At 48.3% G+C, this 25,555-nt stretch overlaps 1 protein-coding gene across 1 annotated transcript in view; it reads right to left on the bottom strand.

Moving 5' to 3' along the window:
* Positions 1–8,282: 8,282 nt before the first annotated feature.
* The window catches only part of COL27A1 (collagen type XXVII alpha 1 chain), a 1,169,012-nt gene continuing 1,151,739 nt past the window's right edge, over positions 8,283–25,555 (bottom strand). Inside the window, exon 61 of the mRNA XM_069236924.1 lies at positions 8,283–13,087. Coding sequence (XP_069093025.1) covers positions 12,941–13,087 — 147 coding nt within the window. The 3' untranslated portion in view covers positions 8,283–12,940. The remainder of the gene's footprint in view (positions 13,088–25,555) is intronic.

Below are 25,555 nucleotides of genomic sequence, written 5' to 3'. Positions count from 1 at the left end.
ACATGATCAGCCAGAAAAGCTTTCTGCATGTAACTGGGGGCAGGTCATGACCAGCAAGAGTGGGGCCACTGAGTGACTGTGGCCTGCAGAGGTGGAGGGCAGAGACAAGGTGGCACAGGAGAGAATCAAAGAGAGTACCGGTGAGGGGGAGGGGACACAGGTCTGAAGTCAGGTGGAGGGCAGAGACAAGGTGGCACTGAGTGACTGTGGCCTGGATAGGTGGAGGGCAGAGACAAGGTGGCACAGGAGAGAATCAAAGAGAGAGGGGGCACTGAGTACCGAAGAGGGGGAGGGGACACAGGTACTGATGAGAGGTGGAGGGCGGAGACAAGGTGGCACAGGAGAGAATCAAAGAGAGAGGGGGCACTGAGTACCGGTGAGGGGGGAGGGGACACAGGTACTGATGAGAGGTGGAGGGTGGAGACAAGGTGGCACTGAGTGACTGTGGCCTGGGGGCACAACAGCGGGCTGGAGAGCTGGTGGGGGAGCCAAGGTGGCACATGAGAGAATCAAAGAGAGAGGGGGCACTGAGTACCGATGAGGGGGGAGCGGACACAGGTACTGATGAGAGGTGGAGGGCGGAGACAAGGTGGCACATGAGAGAATCAAAGAGAGAGGGGTCACTGAGTACCGGTGAGGGGGATACTGGAGAGGGGCGGAGGGATACACTGTACTGGAGAGGGGCAGAGAGATACACAATATTGCAGAGAGGCAGAGGGATACACAGAACTGGAGAGGCAGAGGGATACACAGAACTGCAGAGAGGAAGAGGGATACACGGTAATGCGGCTGGATACACATTACTGATGAGATGCAGAGGGATACACAGTACTGCGGAGGGATTCACAGAACTGGAGATGGGCGGAGGGATACACGGGAGGATACACAGTACTGATGAGATGCAGAGGGATACACAGAACTGGCGAGGAGCGGAGGGATACACAGAACTGCAGAGAGGAAGAGGGATACACGATAATGCGGCTGGATACACATTACTGATGAGATGCAGAGGGATACACAGTACTGCGGAGGGATTCACAGAACTGGAGATGGGCGGAGGGATACACGGTACTGCGGAGGATACACAGTACTGATGAGATGCAGAGGGATACACAGAACTGGCGAGGAGCGGAGGGATACACAGAACTGGAGAGGGGCAGGAGAGGAGGGGGCACAGGAGCCTGGTACCCCATGGCCAGGATGTCTGCAAGGAGGATCACACCCTCCCTTTGAAGGGAGAGGAAACAAGATGGTCCAGGGAGATGGCCTCGTTGCCTCCAGGTGCTGCTACTGAACCCGGATCCTTCAGACTACCTTCGAGGTGGCATCAACCAGGCTGATGAAGAGACACCTGACCCCAAAGGAAGAAGGATGTCCCTGGGTGATCCACTGCCCCGACTGCTGCTCCCACAGTTGCCTCCGAGGAATCCAACACAAGAGGGTCCCCAGATTTTATCCCAATTGGCAAGAAGCTGCTGGGATCGCACCCTGAGATGGCTTGAAGGCACCGAGGAAACGCAGACGAGCATTAGTCACAGAAGGACTGGACCTGACAGCTGGAGGAGTCCCCGCTGCTGCAGTGTTGGGGTGCCTGGGGACCCTCACTGTGCAGGGGGCTCACGGTAGGGAAGGCTTCCCAGGGTTCAGGAGAATTCCAGAAGCCTTTCCAGGGACCAGGTCCACCTTCTCACCAAAAAGGCGAGACCCATCAAATGCCAAGCCCATTAAAGGTGCCTGGACATCCCTAGAGAAGCTGCAACCCTCGTACCGACCACACGACTCGTTGCTCAACCCAAGCAGTCAGCTGTGTTTTCCAAACCTGGCCACATCCTGGCAGACCTGCATGGTCTGGGCTACAGACACCTCTAGGTGCTCTGGAACTGCCGGCAGAACTTCACCATCTGCATCCCATAAGGCATGAGTGTGGAGACCCAGAAGGCAAAGGCCATTGCTAAATGCAGGGCAACACCAGGCAAAGAAAACATATGGCTGCCAAGAGTTCCCATGCACCTAAGACTCATTTTCAGGTGGAGCTGCGGGAAAGGCTTTAATGCCTGACCCACCGCGCAGTGTACTGTGCCACAAAGTCAGGATTGTTTGGTGCCCGTCTGTGGCGATGGGCAACCTGTCTAATAACTGGAGACCCAGAACAGTGCTTTACCCAAGTGCCTCAGAGAGCATCCATGAAGGTCTCATTGTTCGGCGAGAGAGGTTCGGTAGGTGTATGGCTGATGAACCTCCAGCAAGACTTTTTAGTTTTGACCCCCAATGGGGCAGCTGCAGGTCAAGGACGTCAACAGCCGGCCTCATGACCACACAAAAAAGGAACTCTCCTCAGTGGCAGGACCATGGGTAGAGATACGCCTTGTGCCTCAGCATACCGATGGTCCAAATGGTCCTGAATGTCGAATTCATGCCCCTCATCCAAAGAGCCGGTGTATGGTATGAGCTGTGCCGCGTACTACGGACAAGGCATCAGGTATGGATATCAGGCGAGGTTAAAGGCGATGCCCCAGGGTGATCAGCGCAAAGCCCTGCTCATGTCGAAGACGACCTGGAGACCAGGACAGGTGGCAGCGTCTCTGCACCACCGGTGTCAGCACCAGCTTTGGTCAGAAAGGATCTGATGCGTTTTTGCAACAGTCAAACAAGGATTAAATCCAGTTGTTTTGGGAGGTGGCATCCCTTTCACATTGGAAAGAAAATTTAAGCGAAAGTAACTAATCAAGAAAGAGACGTAAGCTCTGGAAGTGCGCCTGGAAGCCCCGGCAGAGAGGAGCGAGGTCAGCACGCGTGGTTGGTGCCGATATGAGCCATGGTCATCGCTGGTGCGGAGCTGCTCAACGCAATGGTCCGGCATGCACTCGGACTGCTTTTGAGTTTCTCAATCCAGTCTGGCACCTGGGGAATATTCACAAGGTGAGGAATCTGCAGCTAAAAGTGTCTATCAGGAAGCCCCTCATTGCTAAAGGGATGGGTCCGGGGCCCCCCAGGTGTATCATATCTGCTGAACAGTGACGATGTTTCTTCGAACCTGAGGAAGGGGGCACCAGGATGATAAGGACTGGCCCGAAACTCTGAATCAGACCCCGAATCGCCATCCGGGTCGCCCGTCCCTGAGAGTCCTTCACAACAGCATCCAAGATGGCAGCTTTGAAGAAGAGTTTGCGCCCGAGCCACTCAGCGCCTTGAGGCGCGTACCCCGACGCTTAAGCTTTCGGTCTTCATTGTGGATATGTGACTTGACACAGCATTGCTGTGTACGCTTGGATTGATGCGTGGGCCTCGATATTGTGATCCCGTATGCCTGAACTGACATGCAGGCCTCAGTGCCACAATCATGTATGCTCTGGGTGTCATACAGGCCTTGTCGTGATCCTCTCTGCTTGGATTGACACACAGGCCTCTGTATCACGAACATGTATGCCTGGATTGACAGGCAGGCGTCTCCATGATGATCCTGTACGTTTTCATTGACACACAGCTCTCTTTGTCATGTACATGTATGCTTTGACAGGCAGGCCTCTCCATCATGATCCTGTATGTTTTGGTTGGCACACAGGTCTCTGTATCACGATAATGTATGCCTGGAATGACAGGCAGGACTCTCCATCATGATCATGTATGTTTTGATTGACATACAGGTCTCTTTGTCATGATAGTGTGTGCTTAGATTCACTCACAGGCCTCTATCATGATCATATATGCTTGCATTGAGAGACAGGCCTCTGTATCATGAATGATTGGATTTACATGCAGGCCTATAACATGATCCTGTATGTTTTTATTGACACACAAGGCTCTATCATGATCATGTGTGCTTGGTTTGACAGGCATGTCTCTATCATGATCATGTGTGCTTTGATCGACAGGCAGGCCTCTGTATCATGATCATGTGTGCTTGGATTGACACACAGGTCTGTTTGTCATGATCATGTGTGCCTGGATTGATAGGCAGGCCTCTGTATCACTTGGATTGACAGGCAGGCCTCTATATCATGATTCTCTATGTTTTGATTGACATACAGGTCTCTTTGTCATGATCATGTGTGCCTGGCTCGACAGACAGACCTCTGTATCACGATCATGTATGCATGGATTGACACACAGGCCTGTATCATGTTCATGTGAGCTTGGATTGACAGGAAGGCCTCTGTATCACGATCATGTGTGCTTCGATGGACAGGCAGGCCTCTGTATCACGATCATGTATGCTTGGATTGACACCCAGGCCTCTATCATGTTCATGTGAGCTTGGATCGACAGGCTGGTACCCACGTCGTGATCTGGAATACTTGTAGTGATGCGAGTGTTATGCTCGGGGAGCTCTAGATCCGTCGGTGTCATGACACGGGGTGCTTGGACTGGCACGCCGGACGTTGCATGGTGCAAGAGCGACGTAGAGGGGGCCATGCATTTGGTCCTTGAAGCATTAGGGATACAGGATGGGTTGGGGGATACAGGATGGGTTTGAGGAAGATGCAATCTGTCTGGTGGGTACATGGTGGGTGTGGACACATGACGGGTATGGCGGACACACAACGGGTACGAAGGACGTACAATGAGTGTGTGAGTTACACAAGGGATACCAAGGATACAAGATGACTCCGAGGATGCGGCACCGCTGCCTATAACTCAGAGGGATAGGCATTATTCACTATTTGTATGGGCCACACGGGTATGGGGGACACGCGACAGCTGTAGGGGCGCACCACGGGTATAAACGATAAACGAAGGGAACTGATGACAGGGACCAGGTACGAGGAGCTGCCACAGAGGGTGGGGAGGATACACACCAGTTGAGATAAAGGACATGAGACTGTGCCCCTGAAAGAGAGAAGGCTGAGAGGGAAGGGATGGGGTGGTCCTTGTGAAAACTGTAACCTGGGGGTGATGGATCCTGGCAGGGCTAGAGGTGGGAGGGAGGGTCTAGAAGTTGGAGGGAGGGGCTATAGGTGAGAGGGAGGGGCTAGAGGTGGGAGGGAGGGTCTAGAATTTGGAGGGAGGGGCTAGAGGTGAGAGGGAGGGGCTAGAGGTGGGAGAGAGGGTCTAGAAGTTGGAGTGAGGGGCTAGATGTGAGGGGCTAGAAGTGGTAGGGAGGGGCTAGAGATAAGGGTGAGCGGGATAGGCTAGAGGTGAGAGGGAGGGGCTATAAGGTGAGAGGGCGGGGCTAGAGGTGAGGGGAAGGGGCTAGAGATGAGAGGGAGGCTCCTGGATATAAGTGGGAGTGCCTAGAGTTGATCACAGTGTTTTCTTTAGGGGGGTTTAAAGAGGGGGACAAGTGCACCACACTAGAGACATGGAGGGAAGCTCTGGTGTTGTATGGATGACACGTTGCATGGATAGGCAAAGACCTGGATATACAAGGAAGCGCAGGTGAGAGGCTCGGGGCAGCCTGGTTACGATTCAGTTCTTTTTTTTTTTATGCAGACATTAGAATCATAAGAGAGTACAATACGACAGAGGCTTTCACAGAACAAACAAACCTTAGAACTGTAAAAAATGGAAGCAGAAAGCGCTTGCTGCCCCTGTGCAAAGATGTGGTTACATTACTACAATCTAGCATAGCATACATGGGCATGATTATTCTCATTAGCTCCAAATTTACACATATTACAGAAAAAACATACAAACTGTGAGACATATCAGACACTAAAGCCCCCCTCCCCTAGTCCAGAAACAGCCTGGACATTACCAGACACCAGCACCTGAAGGGCTGAAAACACAGTCCCAAGTCCCTGCCAGTGACCCCTGGATGGCCAGGCCTGGACGCCCCATTCTCACCAGACACCAGCACCTGAAGGGCTGAAAACACAGTCCCAAGCCCCTGCAAGTGACCCCTGGATGGCCAGGCGTGGACATACCCATTCTCACAAGACACCAGGACTTAGGGTTGGCAGCACAGCGTGTGGAGGGCCAGGACTAAACACAGAGAATACTGGGGTTAGTTATAATGCATTATAGGGTGGGTTCCAGGGTACAGCCATTTACAGTTCAGCAGGCACAGTGGCATTGGGACCTGGAGCCTGTGCCCCCTGCACCACAGTGGCTGCCATTTACTAACTAGCTACACCTTGGAGCACCAATCTATCTTGTTTGCATTATGGCCTCCAGCACCCTTGCTACGCCAGTAGACGAGTCAGGATCTAAACCTTGACTATTGGGTGGGCCGGATGCTAGACACATGGAATACGACATGTCAAGATCTAGACAGACAGAGAGTGTTGGGATCTAAACACAGTATGGTGGTGTGTTAGGTCTTATATACACACACAAAGACACACAATATGTAGTGGGTCAGGTGTCAGATATGGTTTGATGTCAGAATTCCTTACACAGAAGTATCATTCAACACAAATATTGTCCCCCAAATATTGTTTACACAGATATTCCATTGGGTGTCCATTTCTAACATTCCAAAAGATATTAGGGCACAACATTTATGCCAATGATATTGTAGTCCCATACGCTTAGACACACAGCCCCAGAATGTGTCAGGTAAGGTTAGAAACACAGTTTGGGGCTGCGAGGTTTCAGACACAGTGTATGTGTCAGCTTGGTTATCAGACAGTGTGTGGAGGGTAGGGTCTTAGACAATGGTATCGGTATGTGGTGGGATGGATCTTAGACATACTATGCGGAAGGTCAGGGCGTGAACTATGTGGATTGTCAGAAATGTGGAGGCTTGTGTCTTAAAAGGCGGACGTGGAGTCTTGAAGGGTCAGGTGTGGGACACAGTATGTGAAGCACTGTGTCTTGGACACACAGTATGTGAGGTCCAAGTTAGGATACAACTCCTTTAGACAGACGCTACGTGACAGGTCAGGTCTTAGACACAGAGTATATGGAGGAGTCAGCTTTGGACATAGAATTGAAGCGTCAGGTCTTGGACACTCAGTACGTGTATAGTCAGGTCTTGGATAGACATGTCGGCTTATTTACAAGCTCCTTGTGCCACCGTTGAGTCTTTTTTTTTTTTTTTTACACAGAGGTGGCACAAAGCAGCCCCCTACAGTGCGACACATTTACAAATTGGCGCAATGGGACCATCAATTTTTTTATGCCAATCCAGCAATGCATCATTTTAGTGCCACAGTAGCATTTCTGACGCATCTGTGGGAAATGTGCGCCATGGAGCTCTGTATCGTAAATACAGAGCATTAATGGTGTTGTTAGGGGGTGCAAGAAATCTGACGCATCGGAGTCGATATGTCAGATTCTTGTAAATTAGGCCCATAGTTTGGGTCTTGGACACAGAGGATATGGAGGGTTGGGTCTTGGACACAGAGGATGTGGAGGGTCAGGTCTTGGACACAGAGGATGTGGAGGGTCAGGTCTTGGACACAGAGGATGTGGAGGGTTGGGTCTTGGACACAGAGGATGTGGAGGGTGAGATCTTGGACACAGAGGATGTGGAGGGTCAGGTCTTGGACACAGAGGATGTGGAGGGTTGGGTCTTGGACACAGAGGATGTGGAGGGTGAGATCTTGGACACAGAGGGTGTGGAGGGTCTGGTCTTTGACACAGAGGATGTGGAGGGTTGGGTCTTGGACACAGAGGATGTGGAGGGTTGGGTCTTGGACACAGAGGATGTGGAGGGTCGGGTCTTGGACACAGAGGATGTGGAGGGTCAGGTCTTGGACACAGAGGGTGTGAAGGGTCAGGTCTTGGACACAGAGGATGTGGAGGGTTGGGTCTTGGACACAGAGGATGTGGAGGGTCAGGTCTTGGACACAGAGGATGTGGAGGGTTGGGTCTTGGAAATAGAGGATGTGGAGGGTCAGGTATTGGACACAGAGGATGTGGAGGGTTGGGTCTTGGACACAGAGGATGTGGAGGGTCAGGTCTTGGACTCGCAGGGCCTGATTCACACAGATAAACATACATTTTATGTGTAAGTTTACAATTGTTTACTATTCATAAAGGTATTTTATGAGTAGTATCTTTAAGAGTGTGCAGTTTACGCACATAAAAAGATAAGCCTGTCCAGTCTTTTTACGTGCAGAGACTCAGCACTCGTAAAGGCACTACTTGTAAAATACCTTTGTGAATAGCAAACAGTTGCACACTTACACAAAAGTTTGTTTACCTTTGTGAATCAGATCTACATTGTGTGGGAGGTCACGCTTTGCACAGAGTATGAGGTGGGTCAAGTCTTGGAGACATAGTCCATGGAGTGTTGAGTCTTGAACACATGATATGGGGAGCATAGGGTCCTGAACACAGAGGAAGTGGAAGGACAGGTCTTAGACACACAGTGGGTAGCAGGTCAAATCTAGGGCAATATGTGGAGTATCGGGTCTTGGACACGCAGTATGTGGAGGGTCAACACAAGGCCAAATTTACAAAAATTTTTATTAACATGTGGCCTCGTGGTTGCAGCACTTTTGTGGTGCAGCCAAGACGCAAAGTGCTAGTAGATATATTCAAAAAGCCACACAGGAGTGCACCACCTTGCATGCCTTTGTACATAAATGTGACGCACAGCAGTGGCTTGCCCTGCATTGCATTACATTTCGTTCTGGGCGGTGTTCAGTGGGTGGAGCACGGTTGTTCCCGTAAACCCACCCGTGGATTTCACGCAGTCCTAGATTTACTAGGATTTGAAATCGCTACGTCTCCCAGAGGACGGCATAACAAAGAGAACAATCTTTTCTTCTCCTCGTTATTTCCCCTTTCTACGGGTGCTGCATTCTGCAGCACACATGGAAAGAGAAAAATGTCTTGACAGACTGTTTTTGTGCAGGAAGGTCTCCCTTCCTGCACAAAAACAATTCTCCTCGTATAGTAGGCCCTTGCACAATGGTGCAAATATGTCTGCACTGGCTCTAGGCCCCCGGAAGTGTGCCAGCGCTATGGAAAGGAAAAGAAGTGCGCCATGTCTTAGTCGCATTTCTGCTTTCTCCCTTTCGAGCAGTGCTGTGCTGCGCAAAAGGTTAGTAAATCTGGCCCACAGTATTTTAGAGGGTCTAGCTGGAGACACAAACTATGTATGCCGTCGGGTCTTAGGCACAGCTTGTAGGGCTTTGGATTTTGGGCACACAGTATCAGGAGGGTTGGGTCTTGAAAAGAAACAGTTTGTACGAGTTCAGGTCGAGGACACAGTATGTGGAGCATCGGTTCCTGTACACCGTATGTGGAGGGTCAGGTCTTGGACACACACACAGTATATTAAAGTTTCAGTCTTGGACAAACATAGTATGTTTAGGGTCGAGTCTTGGACACAAACAGTATGTGAAGGTTTGGTCTTGAAAACACAGTATGTGGTGGGCTGGGTATTGGACACACACAGTATGTGGCACCTCAACCCTTGGACACACTGAATATGCAGGACCGGGACTTGGACACAGTATGTGGAGGACCAGGTTTTGGACATACATTATATGGAGCATCAGGCCTCAGACAGTTTATAGAGGGTTGGCCCTTGGACACACATGGTATGAGGAGGGCCGGGTCTTGAACATACACACTATGTGGAGGGCTGATTCTTGGACCTACAGTATATGGAGGGTCAGGTCTCAGACAGACAGTTTATAGTGGGTCGGTTCTTAGACGCACACAGTAAACGTCAGGTCAAAGCTTGGGCACACTTTATGTAGGGGGCTGGGTCTTGGACACAGACAGCATGTGGAGGGCCGGGTCTTGAACATACACAGTATACAGCACGTCAAGCCTGGGTCACACTGAATATACAGGACTGTGTCTTGGACATAGACAGTATGTGGCAGGTCAAGTCTTGGACCCACTGTATGTGGAGGCCTAAGTCTTGTAGACACACTATGTGGAGTGTCAAGTCTTGGACACACACTATGTGGATGGCTGGGTCTTGGGTACACACAGTTTGTGAGGGATGGTCTTTGACACAATATGTGGAACGCTGGGTCTTGGACACACACAGTATGTGGTACTTCATGCCTTAGACACACTGTATGTGGAGGACACAGACTTGTAGACACACATACTATGTGAAGGCTTGAGTCTTATAGACACACTATGTGGAGTATCAGGTCTTGGACACACACTATGTGGATGGCTGGGTCTCGGGTACAAACAGTATGTGAAGGATGGTCTTGGACACAATATGTGGAACGCTGGGTCTTGGACACACACAGTATGTGGTACGTCAAGCCTTAGACACACTGTATGTGGAGGACAGAGTCTTGTAGACACACTATGTGGAGTGTCAAGTCTTGAACACACACTATGTGGATGGCTGGGTCTTGGGTACACACAGTTTGTGAGGGATGGTCTTGGACACAATATGTGGAACGCTGGGTCTTGGACAAACACAGTATGTGGTATGTCAAGCCTTAGACACACTGTATGTGGAGGACAGAGTCTTGTAGACACACTATGTGGAGTGTCAAGTCTTGAACACACACTATGTGGATGGGTGGGTCTTGGGTACACACAGTTTGTGAGGGATGGTCTTGGACACAATATGTGGAATGCTGGGTCTTGGACAAACACAGTATGTGGTACGTCAAACCTTAGACACACTGTATGTGGAGGACAGAGTCTTGTAGACACACATACTATGTGAAGGCTTGAGTCTTGTAGACACACTATGTGGATGGCTGGGTCTCGGGTACACACAGTTTGTGAGGGATGGTCTTGGACACAATATGTGGAACGCTGGGTCTTGGACACACACAGTATGTGGTACGTCAAGCCTTAGACACACTGTATGTGGAGGACCCAGTCTTGTAGACACACATACTATGTGAAGGTTTGAGTCTTATAGACACACTATGTGGAGTGTCAGGTCTTGGACACACACTATGTGGATGGCTGGGTCTCGGGTACAAACAGTATGTGAAGGATGGTCTTGGACACAATATGTGGAACGCTGGGTCTTGGACACACACAGTATGTGGTACGTCAAGCCTTAGACACACTGTATGTGGAGGACAGAGTCTTGTAGACACACTATGTGGAGTGTCAAGTCTTGGACACACACTATGTGGATGGCTGGGTCTTGGGTACACACAGTTTGTGAGGGATGGTCTTGGACACAATATGTGGAATGCTGGGTCTTGGACACACACAGTATGTGGTACGTCAAGCCTTAGACACACTGTATGTGGAGGACAGAGTCTTGTAGACACACATACTATGTGAAGGCTTGAGTCTTGTAGACACACTATGTGGATGGCTGGGTCTCGGGTACACACAGTTTGTGAGGGATGGTCTTGGACACAATATGTGGAGGGCTGGGTCTTGGACACACACACAGTATGTGGTACGTCAAGCCTTGGACACACTGTATGTGGAGGACAGAGTCTTGTAGACACACACATTATGTGGAGGGCTGGGTCTTGGGCACACACAGCATGTGGTGGATGGTCTTCGACACACACTTGTGGAGGGCTAGGACTTAGACACACACATATGAGGAGCACCAGGTCTTGGGCTTACATTATATGGAGTGTCAGGTTTCGGACAGACAGTTTATAGAGGGTCGGGTCTTGGACCTTGGACACGCACAGTATGGGGCAGGTCAAAACTTGGGCACACTGTATGTAGAAGGCTAGGTCTTGGACACACAGAGTCTGCGGCGGGTGAAGTTTTGTACTCACTGTATGTGGCAAGTTTTCCCAGAATAACCCTGGAGACAGCGGAGGGTAAGCACTGCGTGTGACACACGTGGAAAGTGAGGCGAAGCACTAGTATCCCTGACATTTTTCCCAGCATCAAAAGATATGGCTTCTGAGCACTGAAGATTCATCCACTCGCCTGCGTCTGTGAGGTCATCGACTGATGACCCTGACAGTTTTGGGAGGTCTCAACAGCGGTCAGTTCTGGGTGCTTGGGTGGATTAAATAAGCTTGAGGAGCGGATGCAATAACTTTTCTCATGGGCCAACTCTCTAGAAGAGCATGGCAACAACCGTACAACAAAAACCAGATATTAAAAAAAATAAAAAAGTCATACAGCCCTTTCCAAGACAGCTCACCGCAGAAATGTTTACAGCTCCTGCATGTGATTTCTACAGACCATGGTTTGAAGTACACGCAATCATCCTTCAACAAAGACAGCCACACACTGCTTTGGTACTCACAATTTCTTGAAAATGAACTGTGTGAAAGCAGAAATGTAAAAACTAAAAAAATAATCCCTTAAAACATTTTAAAACAGTTTAAATAAAAAAAACTATCCATTATTTTATTCGTTCCCTTTTCTTCTTCATATGAGCCAACATCATGAACTGAAACACGAAGAAAGACCAAGCGAGGGTGGCCAGGGCCAGAGACCAGGGTCCGTCATGGTTGTGAAAGCCTGCACCATGGGGAGAAGGCTGCCAGCACCGTAGCTTTCACAGTGGGAGGTAGAATAGGCCACGCCTCCCCTTAGCACCAATAGCTGCTCTTGTCCGGGCAAGATGGCGCCGGCTCTAAGCTGCATGGAAGAGGCTCCCACATGAAAGGAGGCAGTTCCTATTTTTTGTTAAATAATATAGATATATATTATATATATATAGAATTATTTCTCCTTTTTTCCTAATATTGCACGTCAAACACTTCCTGTGCCCATTGAGGCGCTTGAGTTGTCTTCTCGGCACTGAGCCACGAGGCAGGAGCAGCCCCAGTGATGTGACGACATTTGGCGATTCAAGACCAGTGTCACATTCTGGGCCTAGGAGGGGCCTGCTCCGTTGCCTCATAGTTTATTTGGTTTTGGAAAGCTTCAGCCATATTAATGTGTGTTCACCTTTTGGGTGGAATGTGGTCACGCGAAGTCCTTTCGCCCTCTGTCACTGCTGAAACCAGGGCTAATGTGCAGAGGGCCAGGAGAGCTTTGAATGGAGTGCATGGACGCCCTGTAGGGTCACCCTGGACCCAGTGCCCCGCAGGCAAGGGTTTCCACTTCACCACACAATGCAGAAATGTGTGGGCCCTTTGCTGTACAAAGCAGGCCAAACAGGGTCAAAGCTTGGAGTTCAAAGAAAGCACACAGGTCCAACCTCAAGATGGAACTCCATTCCTGGCGCAGGTGGTGGCAGGTTGAACACACCAACGATGGGCAGCTGGTTGGGGTCCTGAGTTCGAAACGTGAAGAGAGTCTGGTGCCACTGGCCATCCTGCAGCTGGGAAGAGAGAAAACACCCATCAACTAAGGTAAGTTGCACTTATGAGTATTTTACATGTATAACGTTATTTGTACACTATTGAGGATCTTTACAACAAAATCAGAATATAAAGTTAATCAGGAGAATAGACTCAGGCGCCTCCACTCTTTGAAAAAAGGGTGAAGTGTAACTTACAAGTGTTAGTAGACTTACACGTCTCCGCTCCCTGAAAAAAGGGTGGAGTGTAACGTACACATGTAAACAGACTTACATGTCTCCATTCCCTGAAAAAAGGGTGGAGTGTAACTTACACGTGCAAGTAGAGTTACACGCCTCCACTCCCTGAAAAAGGGATGTAGGAAGTTGGCTCTGTATGTACTATTTCAAAGTAAGAAATAGTGTGCACAGAGTCCAAGGGTTCCCCTTAGAGGTTGATAGTAGCAAAATTAGATAATTCTAATGCTCTATTTTGTGGTAGTGTGGTCGAGCAGAAGGCTTATCAGAGGGTAGTGTTACGCATTTGTTGTACACACACAGGCAATAAATGAGGAACACACACTCAGAGACTTAACTCCAGGCCAACAGTTTTTATATAGAAAAATATATTTTCTTAGTTTATTTTAAGTACCACAGGTTCAAGATTTTAAGTAAATACATCAAATGCAAGGTACTCCACACAGGTAAGTTAGGAACTTTGAATAAAAGCAACATCATATAAAGTCTTTGTTAAAATGGCAATAACCTATTTTAAAAGTCTCAGACCATGGGCATAGGCAGCCCACCGTTGGGGGTTCAAGGCAACCCCAAAGCTACCCACCAGCAGCTCAGGGCCGGTCAGGTGTAGAGGTCAAAGAGGTGCCCAAAACACTTAGGCACCTATGGAGAACAGGGGTGCTCCGGTTCCAGTCTGCCAGCAGGTAAGCACCCGCGTCCAAGGGGGGCAGACCAGGGGGGTTTTGTAGAGCACTGGGGGGACACACAAGTAGGCACACAAAACACATCCTCAGAGGCACAGGGGTGGCTGGGTGCAGTGTGCAAAGCAGGCATCGGGTTTCAGGTCGGAATCAATGAAGGGACCCGGGGGTCACTCTAGCGGTCCCAGCAGGCACAAGGGGGGCTTCTCTGGACAGCCACCACCTGGGCTAGGCAGAGGGTCGCCTGGGGGTCACTCCTGCACTGAGGTTCGGTTCCTTCAGGTCCTGGGGGATGCAGTTGTAGTGCTTGGTCCAGGCATTGGGTCCCTTGTTACAGGCAGTCGCGGTCAGGGGGAACCTCTGGATTCTCTCTGCAGGCGTTGCTGTGGGAGTCCAGGGGGGTCGTCTCAGGCCACTCACGGGGTCGCAGTCGCCGGGGAGTCCTCCCTGTGGTGTTGGTTCTCTGGATCTCGAGCCGGTGGCGTCAGGTGCAGAGTGTGAAGTCTCATGCTTACGGCGGGAAGAGTGAGTTCTTTGGCAGTTGCTTCTTTGTTGCAAAGATGTAGCTGTTTTTGAGCAGAGCCGCTGCTCACGGGAGTGTCTTGGTCCTGGGGGTCAGGGCAGTCCTCTGAGGCTTCAGAGGTCGCTGGTCCCTGCTGGATGTGTCGCTAGTTGCAGGATTTCGACTCTGGAGACAGGCCGGTAGGGCTGGGGCCAAAGCAGTTGTCGTCGTCCGTCGTCTCTGCAGACTTGTAGGTCAGCAGTCCTTCTTGTTTCTTCAAGTTGCAGGAATCTCATTTCCTGAGTTCAGGGTCGCCCCTAAATACTCAATTTAGGGGTGTGTTTAGGTCTGGGGGGCAGTAGTCAATGGCTACTCTCCTTGAGGGTGGCTACACCCTCCTTGTACCTCCTCCATGAGGAGAGGGGGGCACATCCCTATTCCTATTGGGGGAATCCTCCAAAATCAAGATGGAGGATTTCTAAAGGTAGGGGTCACCTCAGCTCAGGACACCTTAGGGGCTGTCCTGACTGGTAGGTAACTCCTCCTTGTTTTTCTCATTATCTCCCCTGGACTTGCCGCCAAAAGTGGGGGCTCTGTCTAGGGGGCGGGCATCTCCAGTAGCTGGAGTGCCTTGGGGCATTGTAACACGAAGCCTGAGCCTTTGAGGCTCACTGCTAGGTGTTACAGTTCCTGCAGGGGGAGGTGTGAAGCACCTCCACCCAGAGTAGGCTTTGTTTCTGGCCTCAGAGGGCACAAAGGCTCTCACCCCAGGGGGTCAGAAACTTGTCTCTCAGCAGCAGGCTGGCACAGACCAGTCAGTCTTGCACTGAAGGATTGGGTAAATTACAAGGAGCATCTTCTAAGATGCCTGTGTGCATTTTCTAATAAATCCAACACTGATATCAGTGCAGGTTTATTATTCTGAGAAGTTTGATACCAAACTTCCCAGTATTCAGTGTAGCCATCATGGAGCTGTGGAGTTCGTTTTTAACAAACTCCCAGACCATATACCTAATATGGCCACACTGTACTTACAATGTCTAAGAATAGACTCAGACACTGTAGGGGCATATTGCTCATGCAGCTATGCCCTCACCTGTGGTGTAGTGCACCCTGCCTTAGGGCTGTAAGGCCTGCTAGAGGGGTGACTTACCGATGCCACAGGCAGTATTTTGGTGGAGTGTAACTTACAAGTGTAAGTAGACTTGCACATCTCCACTTCCTGAAAAATGGTGGAGTGTAACTTACAAGTGTAAGTAGGCTTAGATGTCTCCACTCTTTCAAAAAAAGGTGGAGTGTAACTTACAAGTGTACGTAGATTTACACATATCCAAAAGGGTGGAGTGTAACTTAGAAGTGCGAGGAGGCTTAAATGTCTCCACTACCTGAAAAAAAGTGGAGTGTATTGTACAAGTGTAAGTAGACTTACACATCTCCACTCTTTGAAAAAAAGGTGGAGTGTAATTTACAATTATAATAGACTTACATGTCTCCACTCCCTAAAAAAGAGGTGGAGTGCAAGTGTAAGTAGCCTTAGATGTCCCCACTCCCTGAAAAAGAGGTGAAGCGTAACTTACAAGTGTAAGTAGACTTACACGTTTCCACTCCCTGAAAAAGGGGTGGAGTGTAACTTACAAGGGTACGCTAGTATTAAAAAACAAATAAGTCTAGCAATCAGTCTACCACCTTGAGCCACATGTGCCCCCTATCAGCACCATGGTATTGCTGTATTTACAATACAACGCTCCACGGCACCAGTTAGCACAATAGCGTCAAACGTTCTGATGCTATTGTGGGGCTTTGTTGGACTAGCACCAGAAATGTTGACACCATTCCAGCAAATCTAAGGGAGGCCCAGAATAGAATAGTGTCACTTTAACGCCTGCCCTGGGCAGCTGTTAAAAAATTTGTTAATATGATTTATAATGAAAATGTCACTTACCCAGTGTACATCTGTTCGTGGCATCAGTCGCTGAGATTCACATGGTCTGCATTAGCTCGCCATCTGGTGTTGGGTCGGAGTGTTACAAGTTGTTTTTCTTCGAAGAAGTGTTTTCGAGTCACTGGACCGAGTGGCTCCTCCTTCTGTGCTCATTGCGCATGGGCGTCGACTCCATCTTCGATTGTTTTCCCCGCAGAGGGTGAGGTAGGAGTTGTACTATAGTAATAGTGCCCGCGCAATGAAATGTGTAAGTATGTACCTATTAAAGGTTTAAATAATATATATACAAATGTACAAAATTGAAGGTAACTTCTGAACTGCTACAGGCTTCCGGGGAGGTGGGTGGGCCCATGTGAATCTCAGCGACTGATGCCACGAACAGATGTACACTGGGTAAGTGACATTTTCAGTTCGATGGCATCTGTCGCTGTAGATACACATGGTATGCATAGACTAGTAAGCAGTTAGTTCCCCATAAGCGGTGGATCAGCCTGTAGGAGTAGAAGTTGTCTGAAATAGAGTTCTTAATACAGCTTGACCTACTGCGGCTTGTTGTGCGGATAGCACATCTATACAGTAGTGTTTGGTGAATGTGTGAGGCGTAGACCATGTGGCTGCCTTACATATTTCATGCATTGGGATGTTTCCTAAAAAGGCCATTGAAGCACCTTTTTTCCTGGTTGAATGTGCCCTGGGAGTAATGGGCAGTTGTCTTTTTGCTTTAAGGTAGCAGATTTGGATGCACTTAACAATCCATCTGGCTATACCTTGTTTTGATATTGGGTTACCTGCATGAGGTTTTTGGAATGCAATAAATAGCTGTTTAGTCTTTCTGATGTTCTTTGTTCTGTCAATGTAGTACATTAATGCTCTTTTGACATCTAATGTATGTAGTGCTCTTTCAGCCACAGAATCTGGCTGTGGGAAAAAACTGGTAGTTCTACCGTTTGATTTAGATGGAACGGTGAAATAACTTTTGGTAAAAATTTTGGATTAGGTCGTAGGACGACCTTATTTTTATGTATTTGTATAAAAGGTTCCTGTGTTGTGAACGCTTGAATTTCACTTACTCTTCTCAGAGATGTAATGGCGATGAGAAAGGCAACTTTCCAGGTTAGGAATTGTATTCCGCAAGAGTGCATGGGTTCGAAAGGTGGGCCCATGAGTCTTGTTAGGACCACGTTTAGGTTCCATGAAGGAACAGGTGGTGTTCTTGGTGGTATAATTCTTTTAAGCCCTTCTATGAATGCTTTGATAACTGGTATCCTATACAAGGAAGTTGAATAGGTAGTTTGCAGGTATGCAGATATTGCTGCAAGGTGTATTTTAATAGAAGAGAAGGCTAGCCTTGCTTTTTGTAAATGGAGCAAGTAATTTATTATATGTTTTGGAGTTGCGTCTAGTGGTTGTATCTGATTATGATGGCAGTAACAAACAAATCTTTTCCACTTACTTGCGTAGCAGTGTCTAGTGGATGGCCTTCTGGCCTGCTTTATGACCTCCATACACTCTTGGCTAAGTTGTAAGTGTCCGAATTCTAGGATTTCAGGAGCCAGATTGCTAGATTCAGCGATGCTGGATCTGGATGTCTGATCTGTTGGTTGTGTTGCGTTAACAGATCTGGTTTGTTCGGCAGTTTGATGTGGGGTACTACAGAAAGATCTAGCAGTGTTGTGTACCAGGGTTGTCTTGCCCACGTTGGTGCTATTAAAATGAGTTTGAGTTTGTTTTGACTCAATTTGTTCACTAGATAAGGGAGGAGAGGGAGAGGAGGAAAAGCGTAAGCAAATATTCCTGACCAGTTCATCCATAGGGCATTGCCTTGGGATTGCTTGTGTGGGTATCTGGACGCGAAGTTTTGGCATTTTGCGTTCTCTTTTGTTGCAAATAAGTCTATCTGAGGTGTTCCCCAGAGTGTGAAGTAGGTGTTCAGAATTTGTGGGTGGATTTCCCATTCGTGGACTTGTTGGTGATCTCGAGAGAGATTGCCTGCCAGTTGATTCTGGATCCCTGGAATAAACTGTGCTATGAGGCGAATTTGATGGTGGATTGCCCACTTCCATATGTTTTGAGCTAATAAGCTTAACTGCGTTGAATGTGTCCCTCCTAGTTTGTTTAGATAATACATCGTTGTCATGTTGTCTGTTTTGACAAGGATGTATTTGTGGGTTATGATTGGTTGGAAAGCTTTTAGTGCTTGAAAAACTGCTAATAATTCTAGATGATTTATATGCAGTTTTGTTTGATGTATGTTCCATTGTCCTCTTATGGTGTGTTGATTGAGATGTGCTCCCCACCCTGTCATGGAAGCATCTGTTGTTATTACGTACTGTGGCACTGGGTCTTGGAAAGGCCGCCCTTTGTTTAAATTTATACTGTTCCACCATAGAAGCGAGAGGTAAGTTTGGCGGTCTATTAACACCAGATCTAGAAGGTGACCCTGTGCTTGAGACCACTGTGAGGCTAGGCATTGTTGTAAGGGCCTCATGTGCAGTCTTGCGTTTGGGACAATGGCTATGCATGAGGACATCATGCCTAGGAGCTGTAGTATTGTTCTTGCTGGTATTGTTTGATTTGGAGACATGTGTTGAATGACTCTGTTGAAATTGTGAATTCTTTGTGGAGTTGGCGTTGCTACTCCTTTTGTCGTGTCTATTATGGCTCCTAGATATTGCTGTACTTTGCTTGGCTGAATGTTGGATTTTGCAAAGTTGACGGTGAACCCTAGTTTGTAGAGGGTTTGTATGACTTGATTTGTGTGGTTTGAGCGTTGTGTGAGCGAACTGGTTTTGATTAGCCAGTCGTCTAGATACGGGAATACATGTATTTGCTGCCTTCTGATGTGTGCAGCGACTACTGCTAGGCATTTTGTGAATACCCTTGGAGCGGTTGTTAAGCCGAAAGGCAATACTTTGAATTGGTAATGTATTCCTTTGAATACAAACCTTAGATATTTTCTGTGTGATTGATGTATTGGTATATGGAAATATGCGTCTTTGAGGTCTAGGGTTGTCATGTAGTTGTGTTTTTTGAGCAATGGTAACACTTCTTGTAGTGTGACCATGTGAAAGTGGTCTGATTTGATGAATGTGTTTACTACTCTGAGGTCTAGAATTGGTCTCAGTGTTTTGTCCTTTTTTGGTATCAAGAAGTACAGAGAATAAACTCCTGTGTTTATTTGTGTGTTTGGTACTAATTCTATTGCATTTTTTTGCAGTAGTGCTTGAACTTCTATCTCTAGAAGCTGTGAATGGTATTTTGATAAATTTTGTGCTTTTGGTGGTATGTCTGGAGGGAATTGCAGGAATTCTATGCAATAACCATGTTGGATAATTGCTAGGACCCATGTGTCTGTAGTTATTTTGTCCCATGCTTCGTAATATTGACGGATCCTCCCCCCCACTGGTGTTGTGTGGGGGGGGTGAGTGACGTGTGAGTCACTGCTTGTTGGTAGTGGTTTTGGGGCTTTGAAATCTTCCTCTATTCCTAGGGAATTGCCCTCCTCTATACTGGCCCCGAAAGCCTCCCCTGTACTGTCCCTGGTAGGTGGACGGTGCGGACTGTGAGGTACTGGCTTGTGTGGCCTGACCCCGAAACCCTCCTCTAAAAGGTGTTTTGCGGAAGGTGGTATAAGATCCTCTGCTCTGCGGGGAGTAGAGTGCGCCCATGGCCTTGGCAGTGTCAGTGTCCTTTTTGAGCTTTTCTATGGCTGTGTCGACCTCCGGACCGAACAGCATTTTTTCGTTTACTGGCATGTTAAGTACTGCCTGCTGAATTTCCGGCTTGAATCCAGACGTTCTGAGCCATGCGTGCCTACGGATGGTAACCGACGTATTAATGGTCCTTGCGGCTGTGTCTGCTGCATCCATAGAGGAGCGTATTTGATTGTTGGAAATGTTTTGACCTTCTTCAACAACCTGTTTTGCTCTTTTTTGTAGATCTTTTGGGAGATGTTCAATGAGATGCTGCATCTCATCCCAGTGGGCTCGGTCGTATCGCGCTAGCAGCGCTTGTGAGTTTGCGATGCGCCACTGGTTTGCTGCCTGGACAGCGACCCTCTTCCCGGCTGCATCAAACTTTCTGCTTTCTTTATCTGGGGGAGGTGCATCCCCAGAAGTGTGTGAATTTGCCCGTTTTCTGGCAGCCCCTACCACCACAGAATCTGGTGGCAGCTGAGAGGTGATGAATACAGGGTCCGTAGGAGGCGCCTTATATTTTTTGTCCACTCTAGGCGTTACTGCCCTGCTTTTGACTGGCTCTTTGAAGATCTCCTTTGCATGGCGAAGCATGCCTGGGAGCATAGGCAGGCTCTGGTCGGAGCTGTGGGTGGAGGAGAGGGTGTTAAATAAAAAGTCATCCTCTACTTGTTCAGAGTGTAGTTCCACATTATGGAACTGAGCTGCTCTAGCCACCACTTGTGAATAGGCTGTGCTGTCCTCAGGTGGTGATGGCCTAGTTGGGTATGTGTCTGGGCTGTTATCAGACACTGGTGCATCGTACAAGTCCCACGCGTCTTGATCTTGGTCGTCGTGGCTCATGGCGGTGTGAGCTGGCGAATGTGACGGGGTGTAAGTTGGTGAAGCCGGAGTTACAGGTGGAGGCGAGGGAGGAGGTGTTACCGTCTTTGCTGTTTGTTGCTGAGGAGCCTCTCGTGCTACAAACTGAAGTGTTCTCTTTCTTTTGACAGGTGGAAGGGTACTGATCTTCCCTGTCCCCTGCTGAATAAAGATACGCTTCTGCGTGTGATCCACTTCAGTGGATTGCAGTTCCTGTTCGAATCTGTGTCTTTTCATTTGTGAAGACATAGAAAGTTCTTCAGTATAGGAGCCTGAAACTGGGTCTGTTGGTGCTTTTTTCGGCTCCGAAAACCCTGTTGTTTGTTTTTTCGGCTCCGAGGTAACCTTCCTCTTCTTTTGTGCCGAAAAATCTTGGCCTCTATGATCTTCGGCGCCACTGTCTCGGCGTCGATCCGTGTCGACACCGAACTCTCGGTGTCGATGCTTCTCTTTAGCACTCTCTCGGTCCCGAGGAGGCTGCGTGCCGGTGTCTCGACCGGAGTCGGACGATCTCGACACTGAATGGGCCTTTTTCGGTGCCGATTGTTGGTCACCGTGAATTTGGGTGGAGCCATGGCCGGTTGGCAGTGGCGTCCCCTGGGCCTTTTTGCCTTTTTTAATTTCTGATCTCGACGTCTTACTCACAGTTTTTGGATGGTCGAGTTCGTCGGAGTCTGAATCCTGGATGGAAAAGGATTCCTCCTGTTCCTCTTCTGTCTCGAACTGTCGATGCTCTTTTGGCGTGGACGCCATCTGCAGTCTTCTCGCTCGACGGTCGCGCAGAGTTTTTCGGGACCGGAACGCCCGACAGGCCTCACAGGATTCTTCGCTGTGCTCGGGTGACAGGCACAGGTTACAGACCGAGTGTTGGTCCGTATAAGGATATTTGTTGTGGCATTCAGGGCAGAATCGAAACGGGGTCCGTTCCATCGGCGTTGTTCTTCACGCGGTCGGGCCGACTAGGCCCCGACGGTGTGCCGAAATCTACCCCGAAGGGCACCGAAGCGCTTCGATGTTCAATGCGTTGTCGTATGTGTTTATCTCGAACCGGATCGCAACGATACCGTCGAAAATCTTCAGTTTTCAGCTATCTTTCCGTTCCGAAACTCGGAGCGACAGGAACACGTCCGAACCCGATGGCGGAAAGAAAACAATCGAAGATGGAGTCGACGCCCATGCGCAATGAGCACAGAAGGAGGAGCCACTCGGTCCAGTGACTCGAAAACACTTCTTCGAAGAAAAACAACTTGTAACACTCCGACCCAACACCAGATGGCGAGCTAATGCAGACCATGTGTATCTACAGCGACAGATGCCATCGAACAGTGTGATAGACTTCAGTGAATCGAAAAAAGAGTTTAGTTGCCAATACCTGCATTTTACAACATTTATCACAAGGACTGGTCTTTTCAAAATAATTAGAAAGGTCTATTTAAGGCAACTACAGGTATGTACTAGGTAGAGAAGCATCTCCAGCTGTTTTCATACTGTGCTGCAAACATCCCAGCCAAGGCCCGGGGCTCCTCAAAGCCAGGTCCTTATCCATTTGGGAAAACCATAACTGAGAGAGGGTGACCGCCTTCAAGTACGGAAGCTAAGGAGAGCTCAGTTCAGCGAAGGTATGTGGGCTACAGGCCATCAAAGAAACTTAGAAAGGCACTTTTGGTGTTACGAAGTTTTAACTAGGGACCAGAAGGAGGGGTTGGCAACCAAAGACGGATCTCATCATTTGATGTAATGAGTTATTTGAATATCATCACGATTTGTAATTCTTTTTTACTATTGTTTATCAATTACTTTCATTGCCACAGTTGTTTTTTTTTTTTATAGTTATATACATTTATGTAATCAGCACTAGATTAAGGGGCTCATTTGAAAAAAGCCCGTAAAATATATAGGCCCTCATTCGGACCTTGGCGGGCGGCGGAGGCCGCCCGCCAAAGTCCCGCCGTCAGGTTACCGTTCCGCGGTCGAAAGACCGCGGCGGTAATTCTGACTTTCCCGCTGGGCTGGCGGGCGGCCGCCTTCAGGCCGCCCGCCAGCCCAGCGGGAAAGAGGCTTCCACGATGAAGCCGGCTCGGAATCGAGCCGGCGGAGTGGAAGCTGTGCGACGGGTGCAGTTGCACCCGTCGCGTATTTCACTGTCTGCGCAGCAGACAGTGAAATACATTTAGGGGCCCTCTTACGGGGGCCCCTGCAGTGCCCATGCCAGTGGCATGGGCACTGCAGGGGCCCCCAGGGGCCCCGCGACCCCCCCTACCGCCATCCGGTTCCCGGCGGGAGAACTGCCGGGAAGTGGATGGCGGTAGGGGGGGTCGGAATCCCCTCGGCGGCGCAGCTAGCTGCGCCGCCTTGGAGGATTCCAATGGGCGGCGGTACACTGGCGGGAGCCCGCCAGTGTTGCCGGTCCGACCGCAGCTTTACCGCCGCGGTCGGAATGCCCATTGGAGCACCGCCGGCCTGTCGGCGGTGCTCCCGCGGTCCTCCAACCCGGCGGTCATGGACCGCCAGGGTTGGAATGACCACCTTAGTGTTTGGAGTAAAGGTGCTCAGAATTCAGAGATGTCCGCCGGCCTAATGGACATCGTTTAAAATTGGGAGGACCCACCGTCACAGCAACTCACGTCAACGTATTTAGATATGACAGGTGAGACCATCAAACTGATGGTACAGTCAAACGTTTAGTTTTTTTCAAAAACAAAACCCAAAGCAGGATTTTGTTTTTGGAAAAACAAAACCTAATGATCCTGGCACCATGGGAGTTATCTCTCCAGATGTTGGGGTCCTTTAAATGTTTTTACTGTCCTTTGCTGCCACGTTGGGCTGTCGGAGCATTATGCCAGTGATAGAGACAGGGTAGCCTTCATCGCTGACATACTTAAGGTTTGCCTGTCTGTAAATCAGGAGGGCGAACCTTCAATTTACTCTGTTGCCGTTCGGCAGAGTTCTCCCCTATATTAAAGTATAGGGAAAAATTAAAAAAATTCTTAAACTTTAAAAACAATACTAAAAATATTTCATGTAAAACATTAATGTAAAATAAGTTTACATACATTTTTAAACCCTAGAACAAATAAAAAAGTTACACCACTTTTATCTTAAAAACATAATAACATATATTTAATTCAAATATATCTTATTAATGTACACTTATTTCAGTTAAAAATGCATTACACAAAATCCAACCTACGGTAAATGTTTATTTTTATGTATTAAAAATTACTAAGAGTTATGTATAGAATTGATTTGAATTAATTTCATTTGTTATTAAAAAATAAGCTGAATGCATTTTTACATCTGAAAGAGATTATTAAAAAATTATAGCATATTTTTATTAATTTTATACTTTTTAATATTAAATACAATGTATATTGTACAAAAGTCAAAAACAGTTATCTATTTTAGATCCCAATATAATTCAGATTCTATTGGCAGAGGTGGGCCCAGATGGAGATTAATTTTGTGAATCCAGCTTCTCCCTTAGCGTGCTTGCTGCTGCAACTTTTTCATAAAATTCAATCTTGACAAAAATAACTGCCAGATTAAAGGGCTCATTATGAGTTTGGTGGTCGGACAAGCCAACCTTCAATCTCACGGGGATAAAGTGACTGTCAACCCGGCTGCCTCACCCCACCGTCTTATGATTTTCTCACCGGGCTGCCTGACGGGAACATCATATCACAACATTGCTAGGGTATTGGTCTGAGGCCAATACCATAGCACAACAGCACCCTCGGAATGAGTCCTATCTGCAAAGTCGACAGTGCGCATTGGGAGGGTGTTGGGCAGGGGGGCTCCTGCCCTGCCCATGCCTCCCTCTCGCGAGTCTGTATAAGGCCCTAAGTGTGGGCATAAACACATTGCAACGGTGACAAAACACTTCACAAATGATTGCAAACAATTGTCCCCTTCAATCAACTAACGCTGACAAGCAACTTCAAACAATATTAGGATTGTGTTTACAATCATGCAGTATACATATCTTCAAGAACGCATAAAGGAGACCCTAACAAGGGGATCAAATGTTATTTGGAACACAGATGAAAAGCTGATCTCACAGCATACCTGGAGGCATGCTCTGCAAATATCATACCTGCAGCTGTGCTCTGCAAATATCATACCTGGAGGTATGCTCTGCAAATATCATACCTGCAGCTTTGCTCTTCAAATATCATACCTGGAGGCATGCCCTGCAAATATCATGCCTGGAGGTATGCTCTGCAAATATCATACTTGCAGCTGTGCTCTGCAAATATCATACATGGAGGTATGCTCTGCAAGTATCATACCTGCAGCTGTGCTCTGCAAATATCATACTTGCAGCTGTGCTCTGCAAATATCATGCCTGAAGGTATTCTCTGCAAATATCATACCTGCAGCTGTGCTCTGCAAATATCATACCTGAAGGTATACTCCTCAAATATCATACCTGAAAATATCATACCTGGAGGCATGCTCTGCAAATATCACACCTGGAGGCATGCTCTACAAATATCATACCTGGAGGCATGCTCTGCAAATATCATACCTGCAGCTGTGCTCTGCAAATATCATACCTGGAGGCATGCTCTG

Source organism: Pleurodeles waltl, chromosome 6 (genome assembly GCF_031143425.1).
Source record: "Pleurodeles waltl isolate 20211129_DDA chromosome 6, aPleWal1.hap1.20221129, whole genome shotgun sequence".
Taxonomy (NCBI): Eukaryota; Metazoa; Chordata; class Amphibia; order Caudata; family Salamandridae; genus Pleurodeles; species Pleurodeles waltl.
The sequence above is the reverse complement of the archived record's forward strand: the minus strand, read 5'-3'. Positions and strand labels throughout refer to the sequence as shown.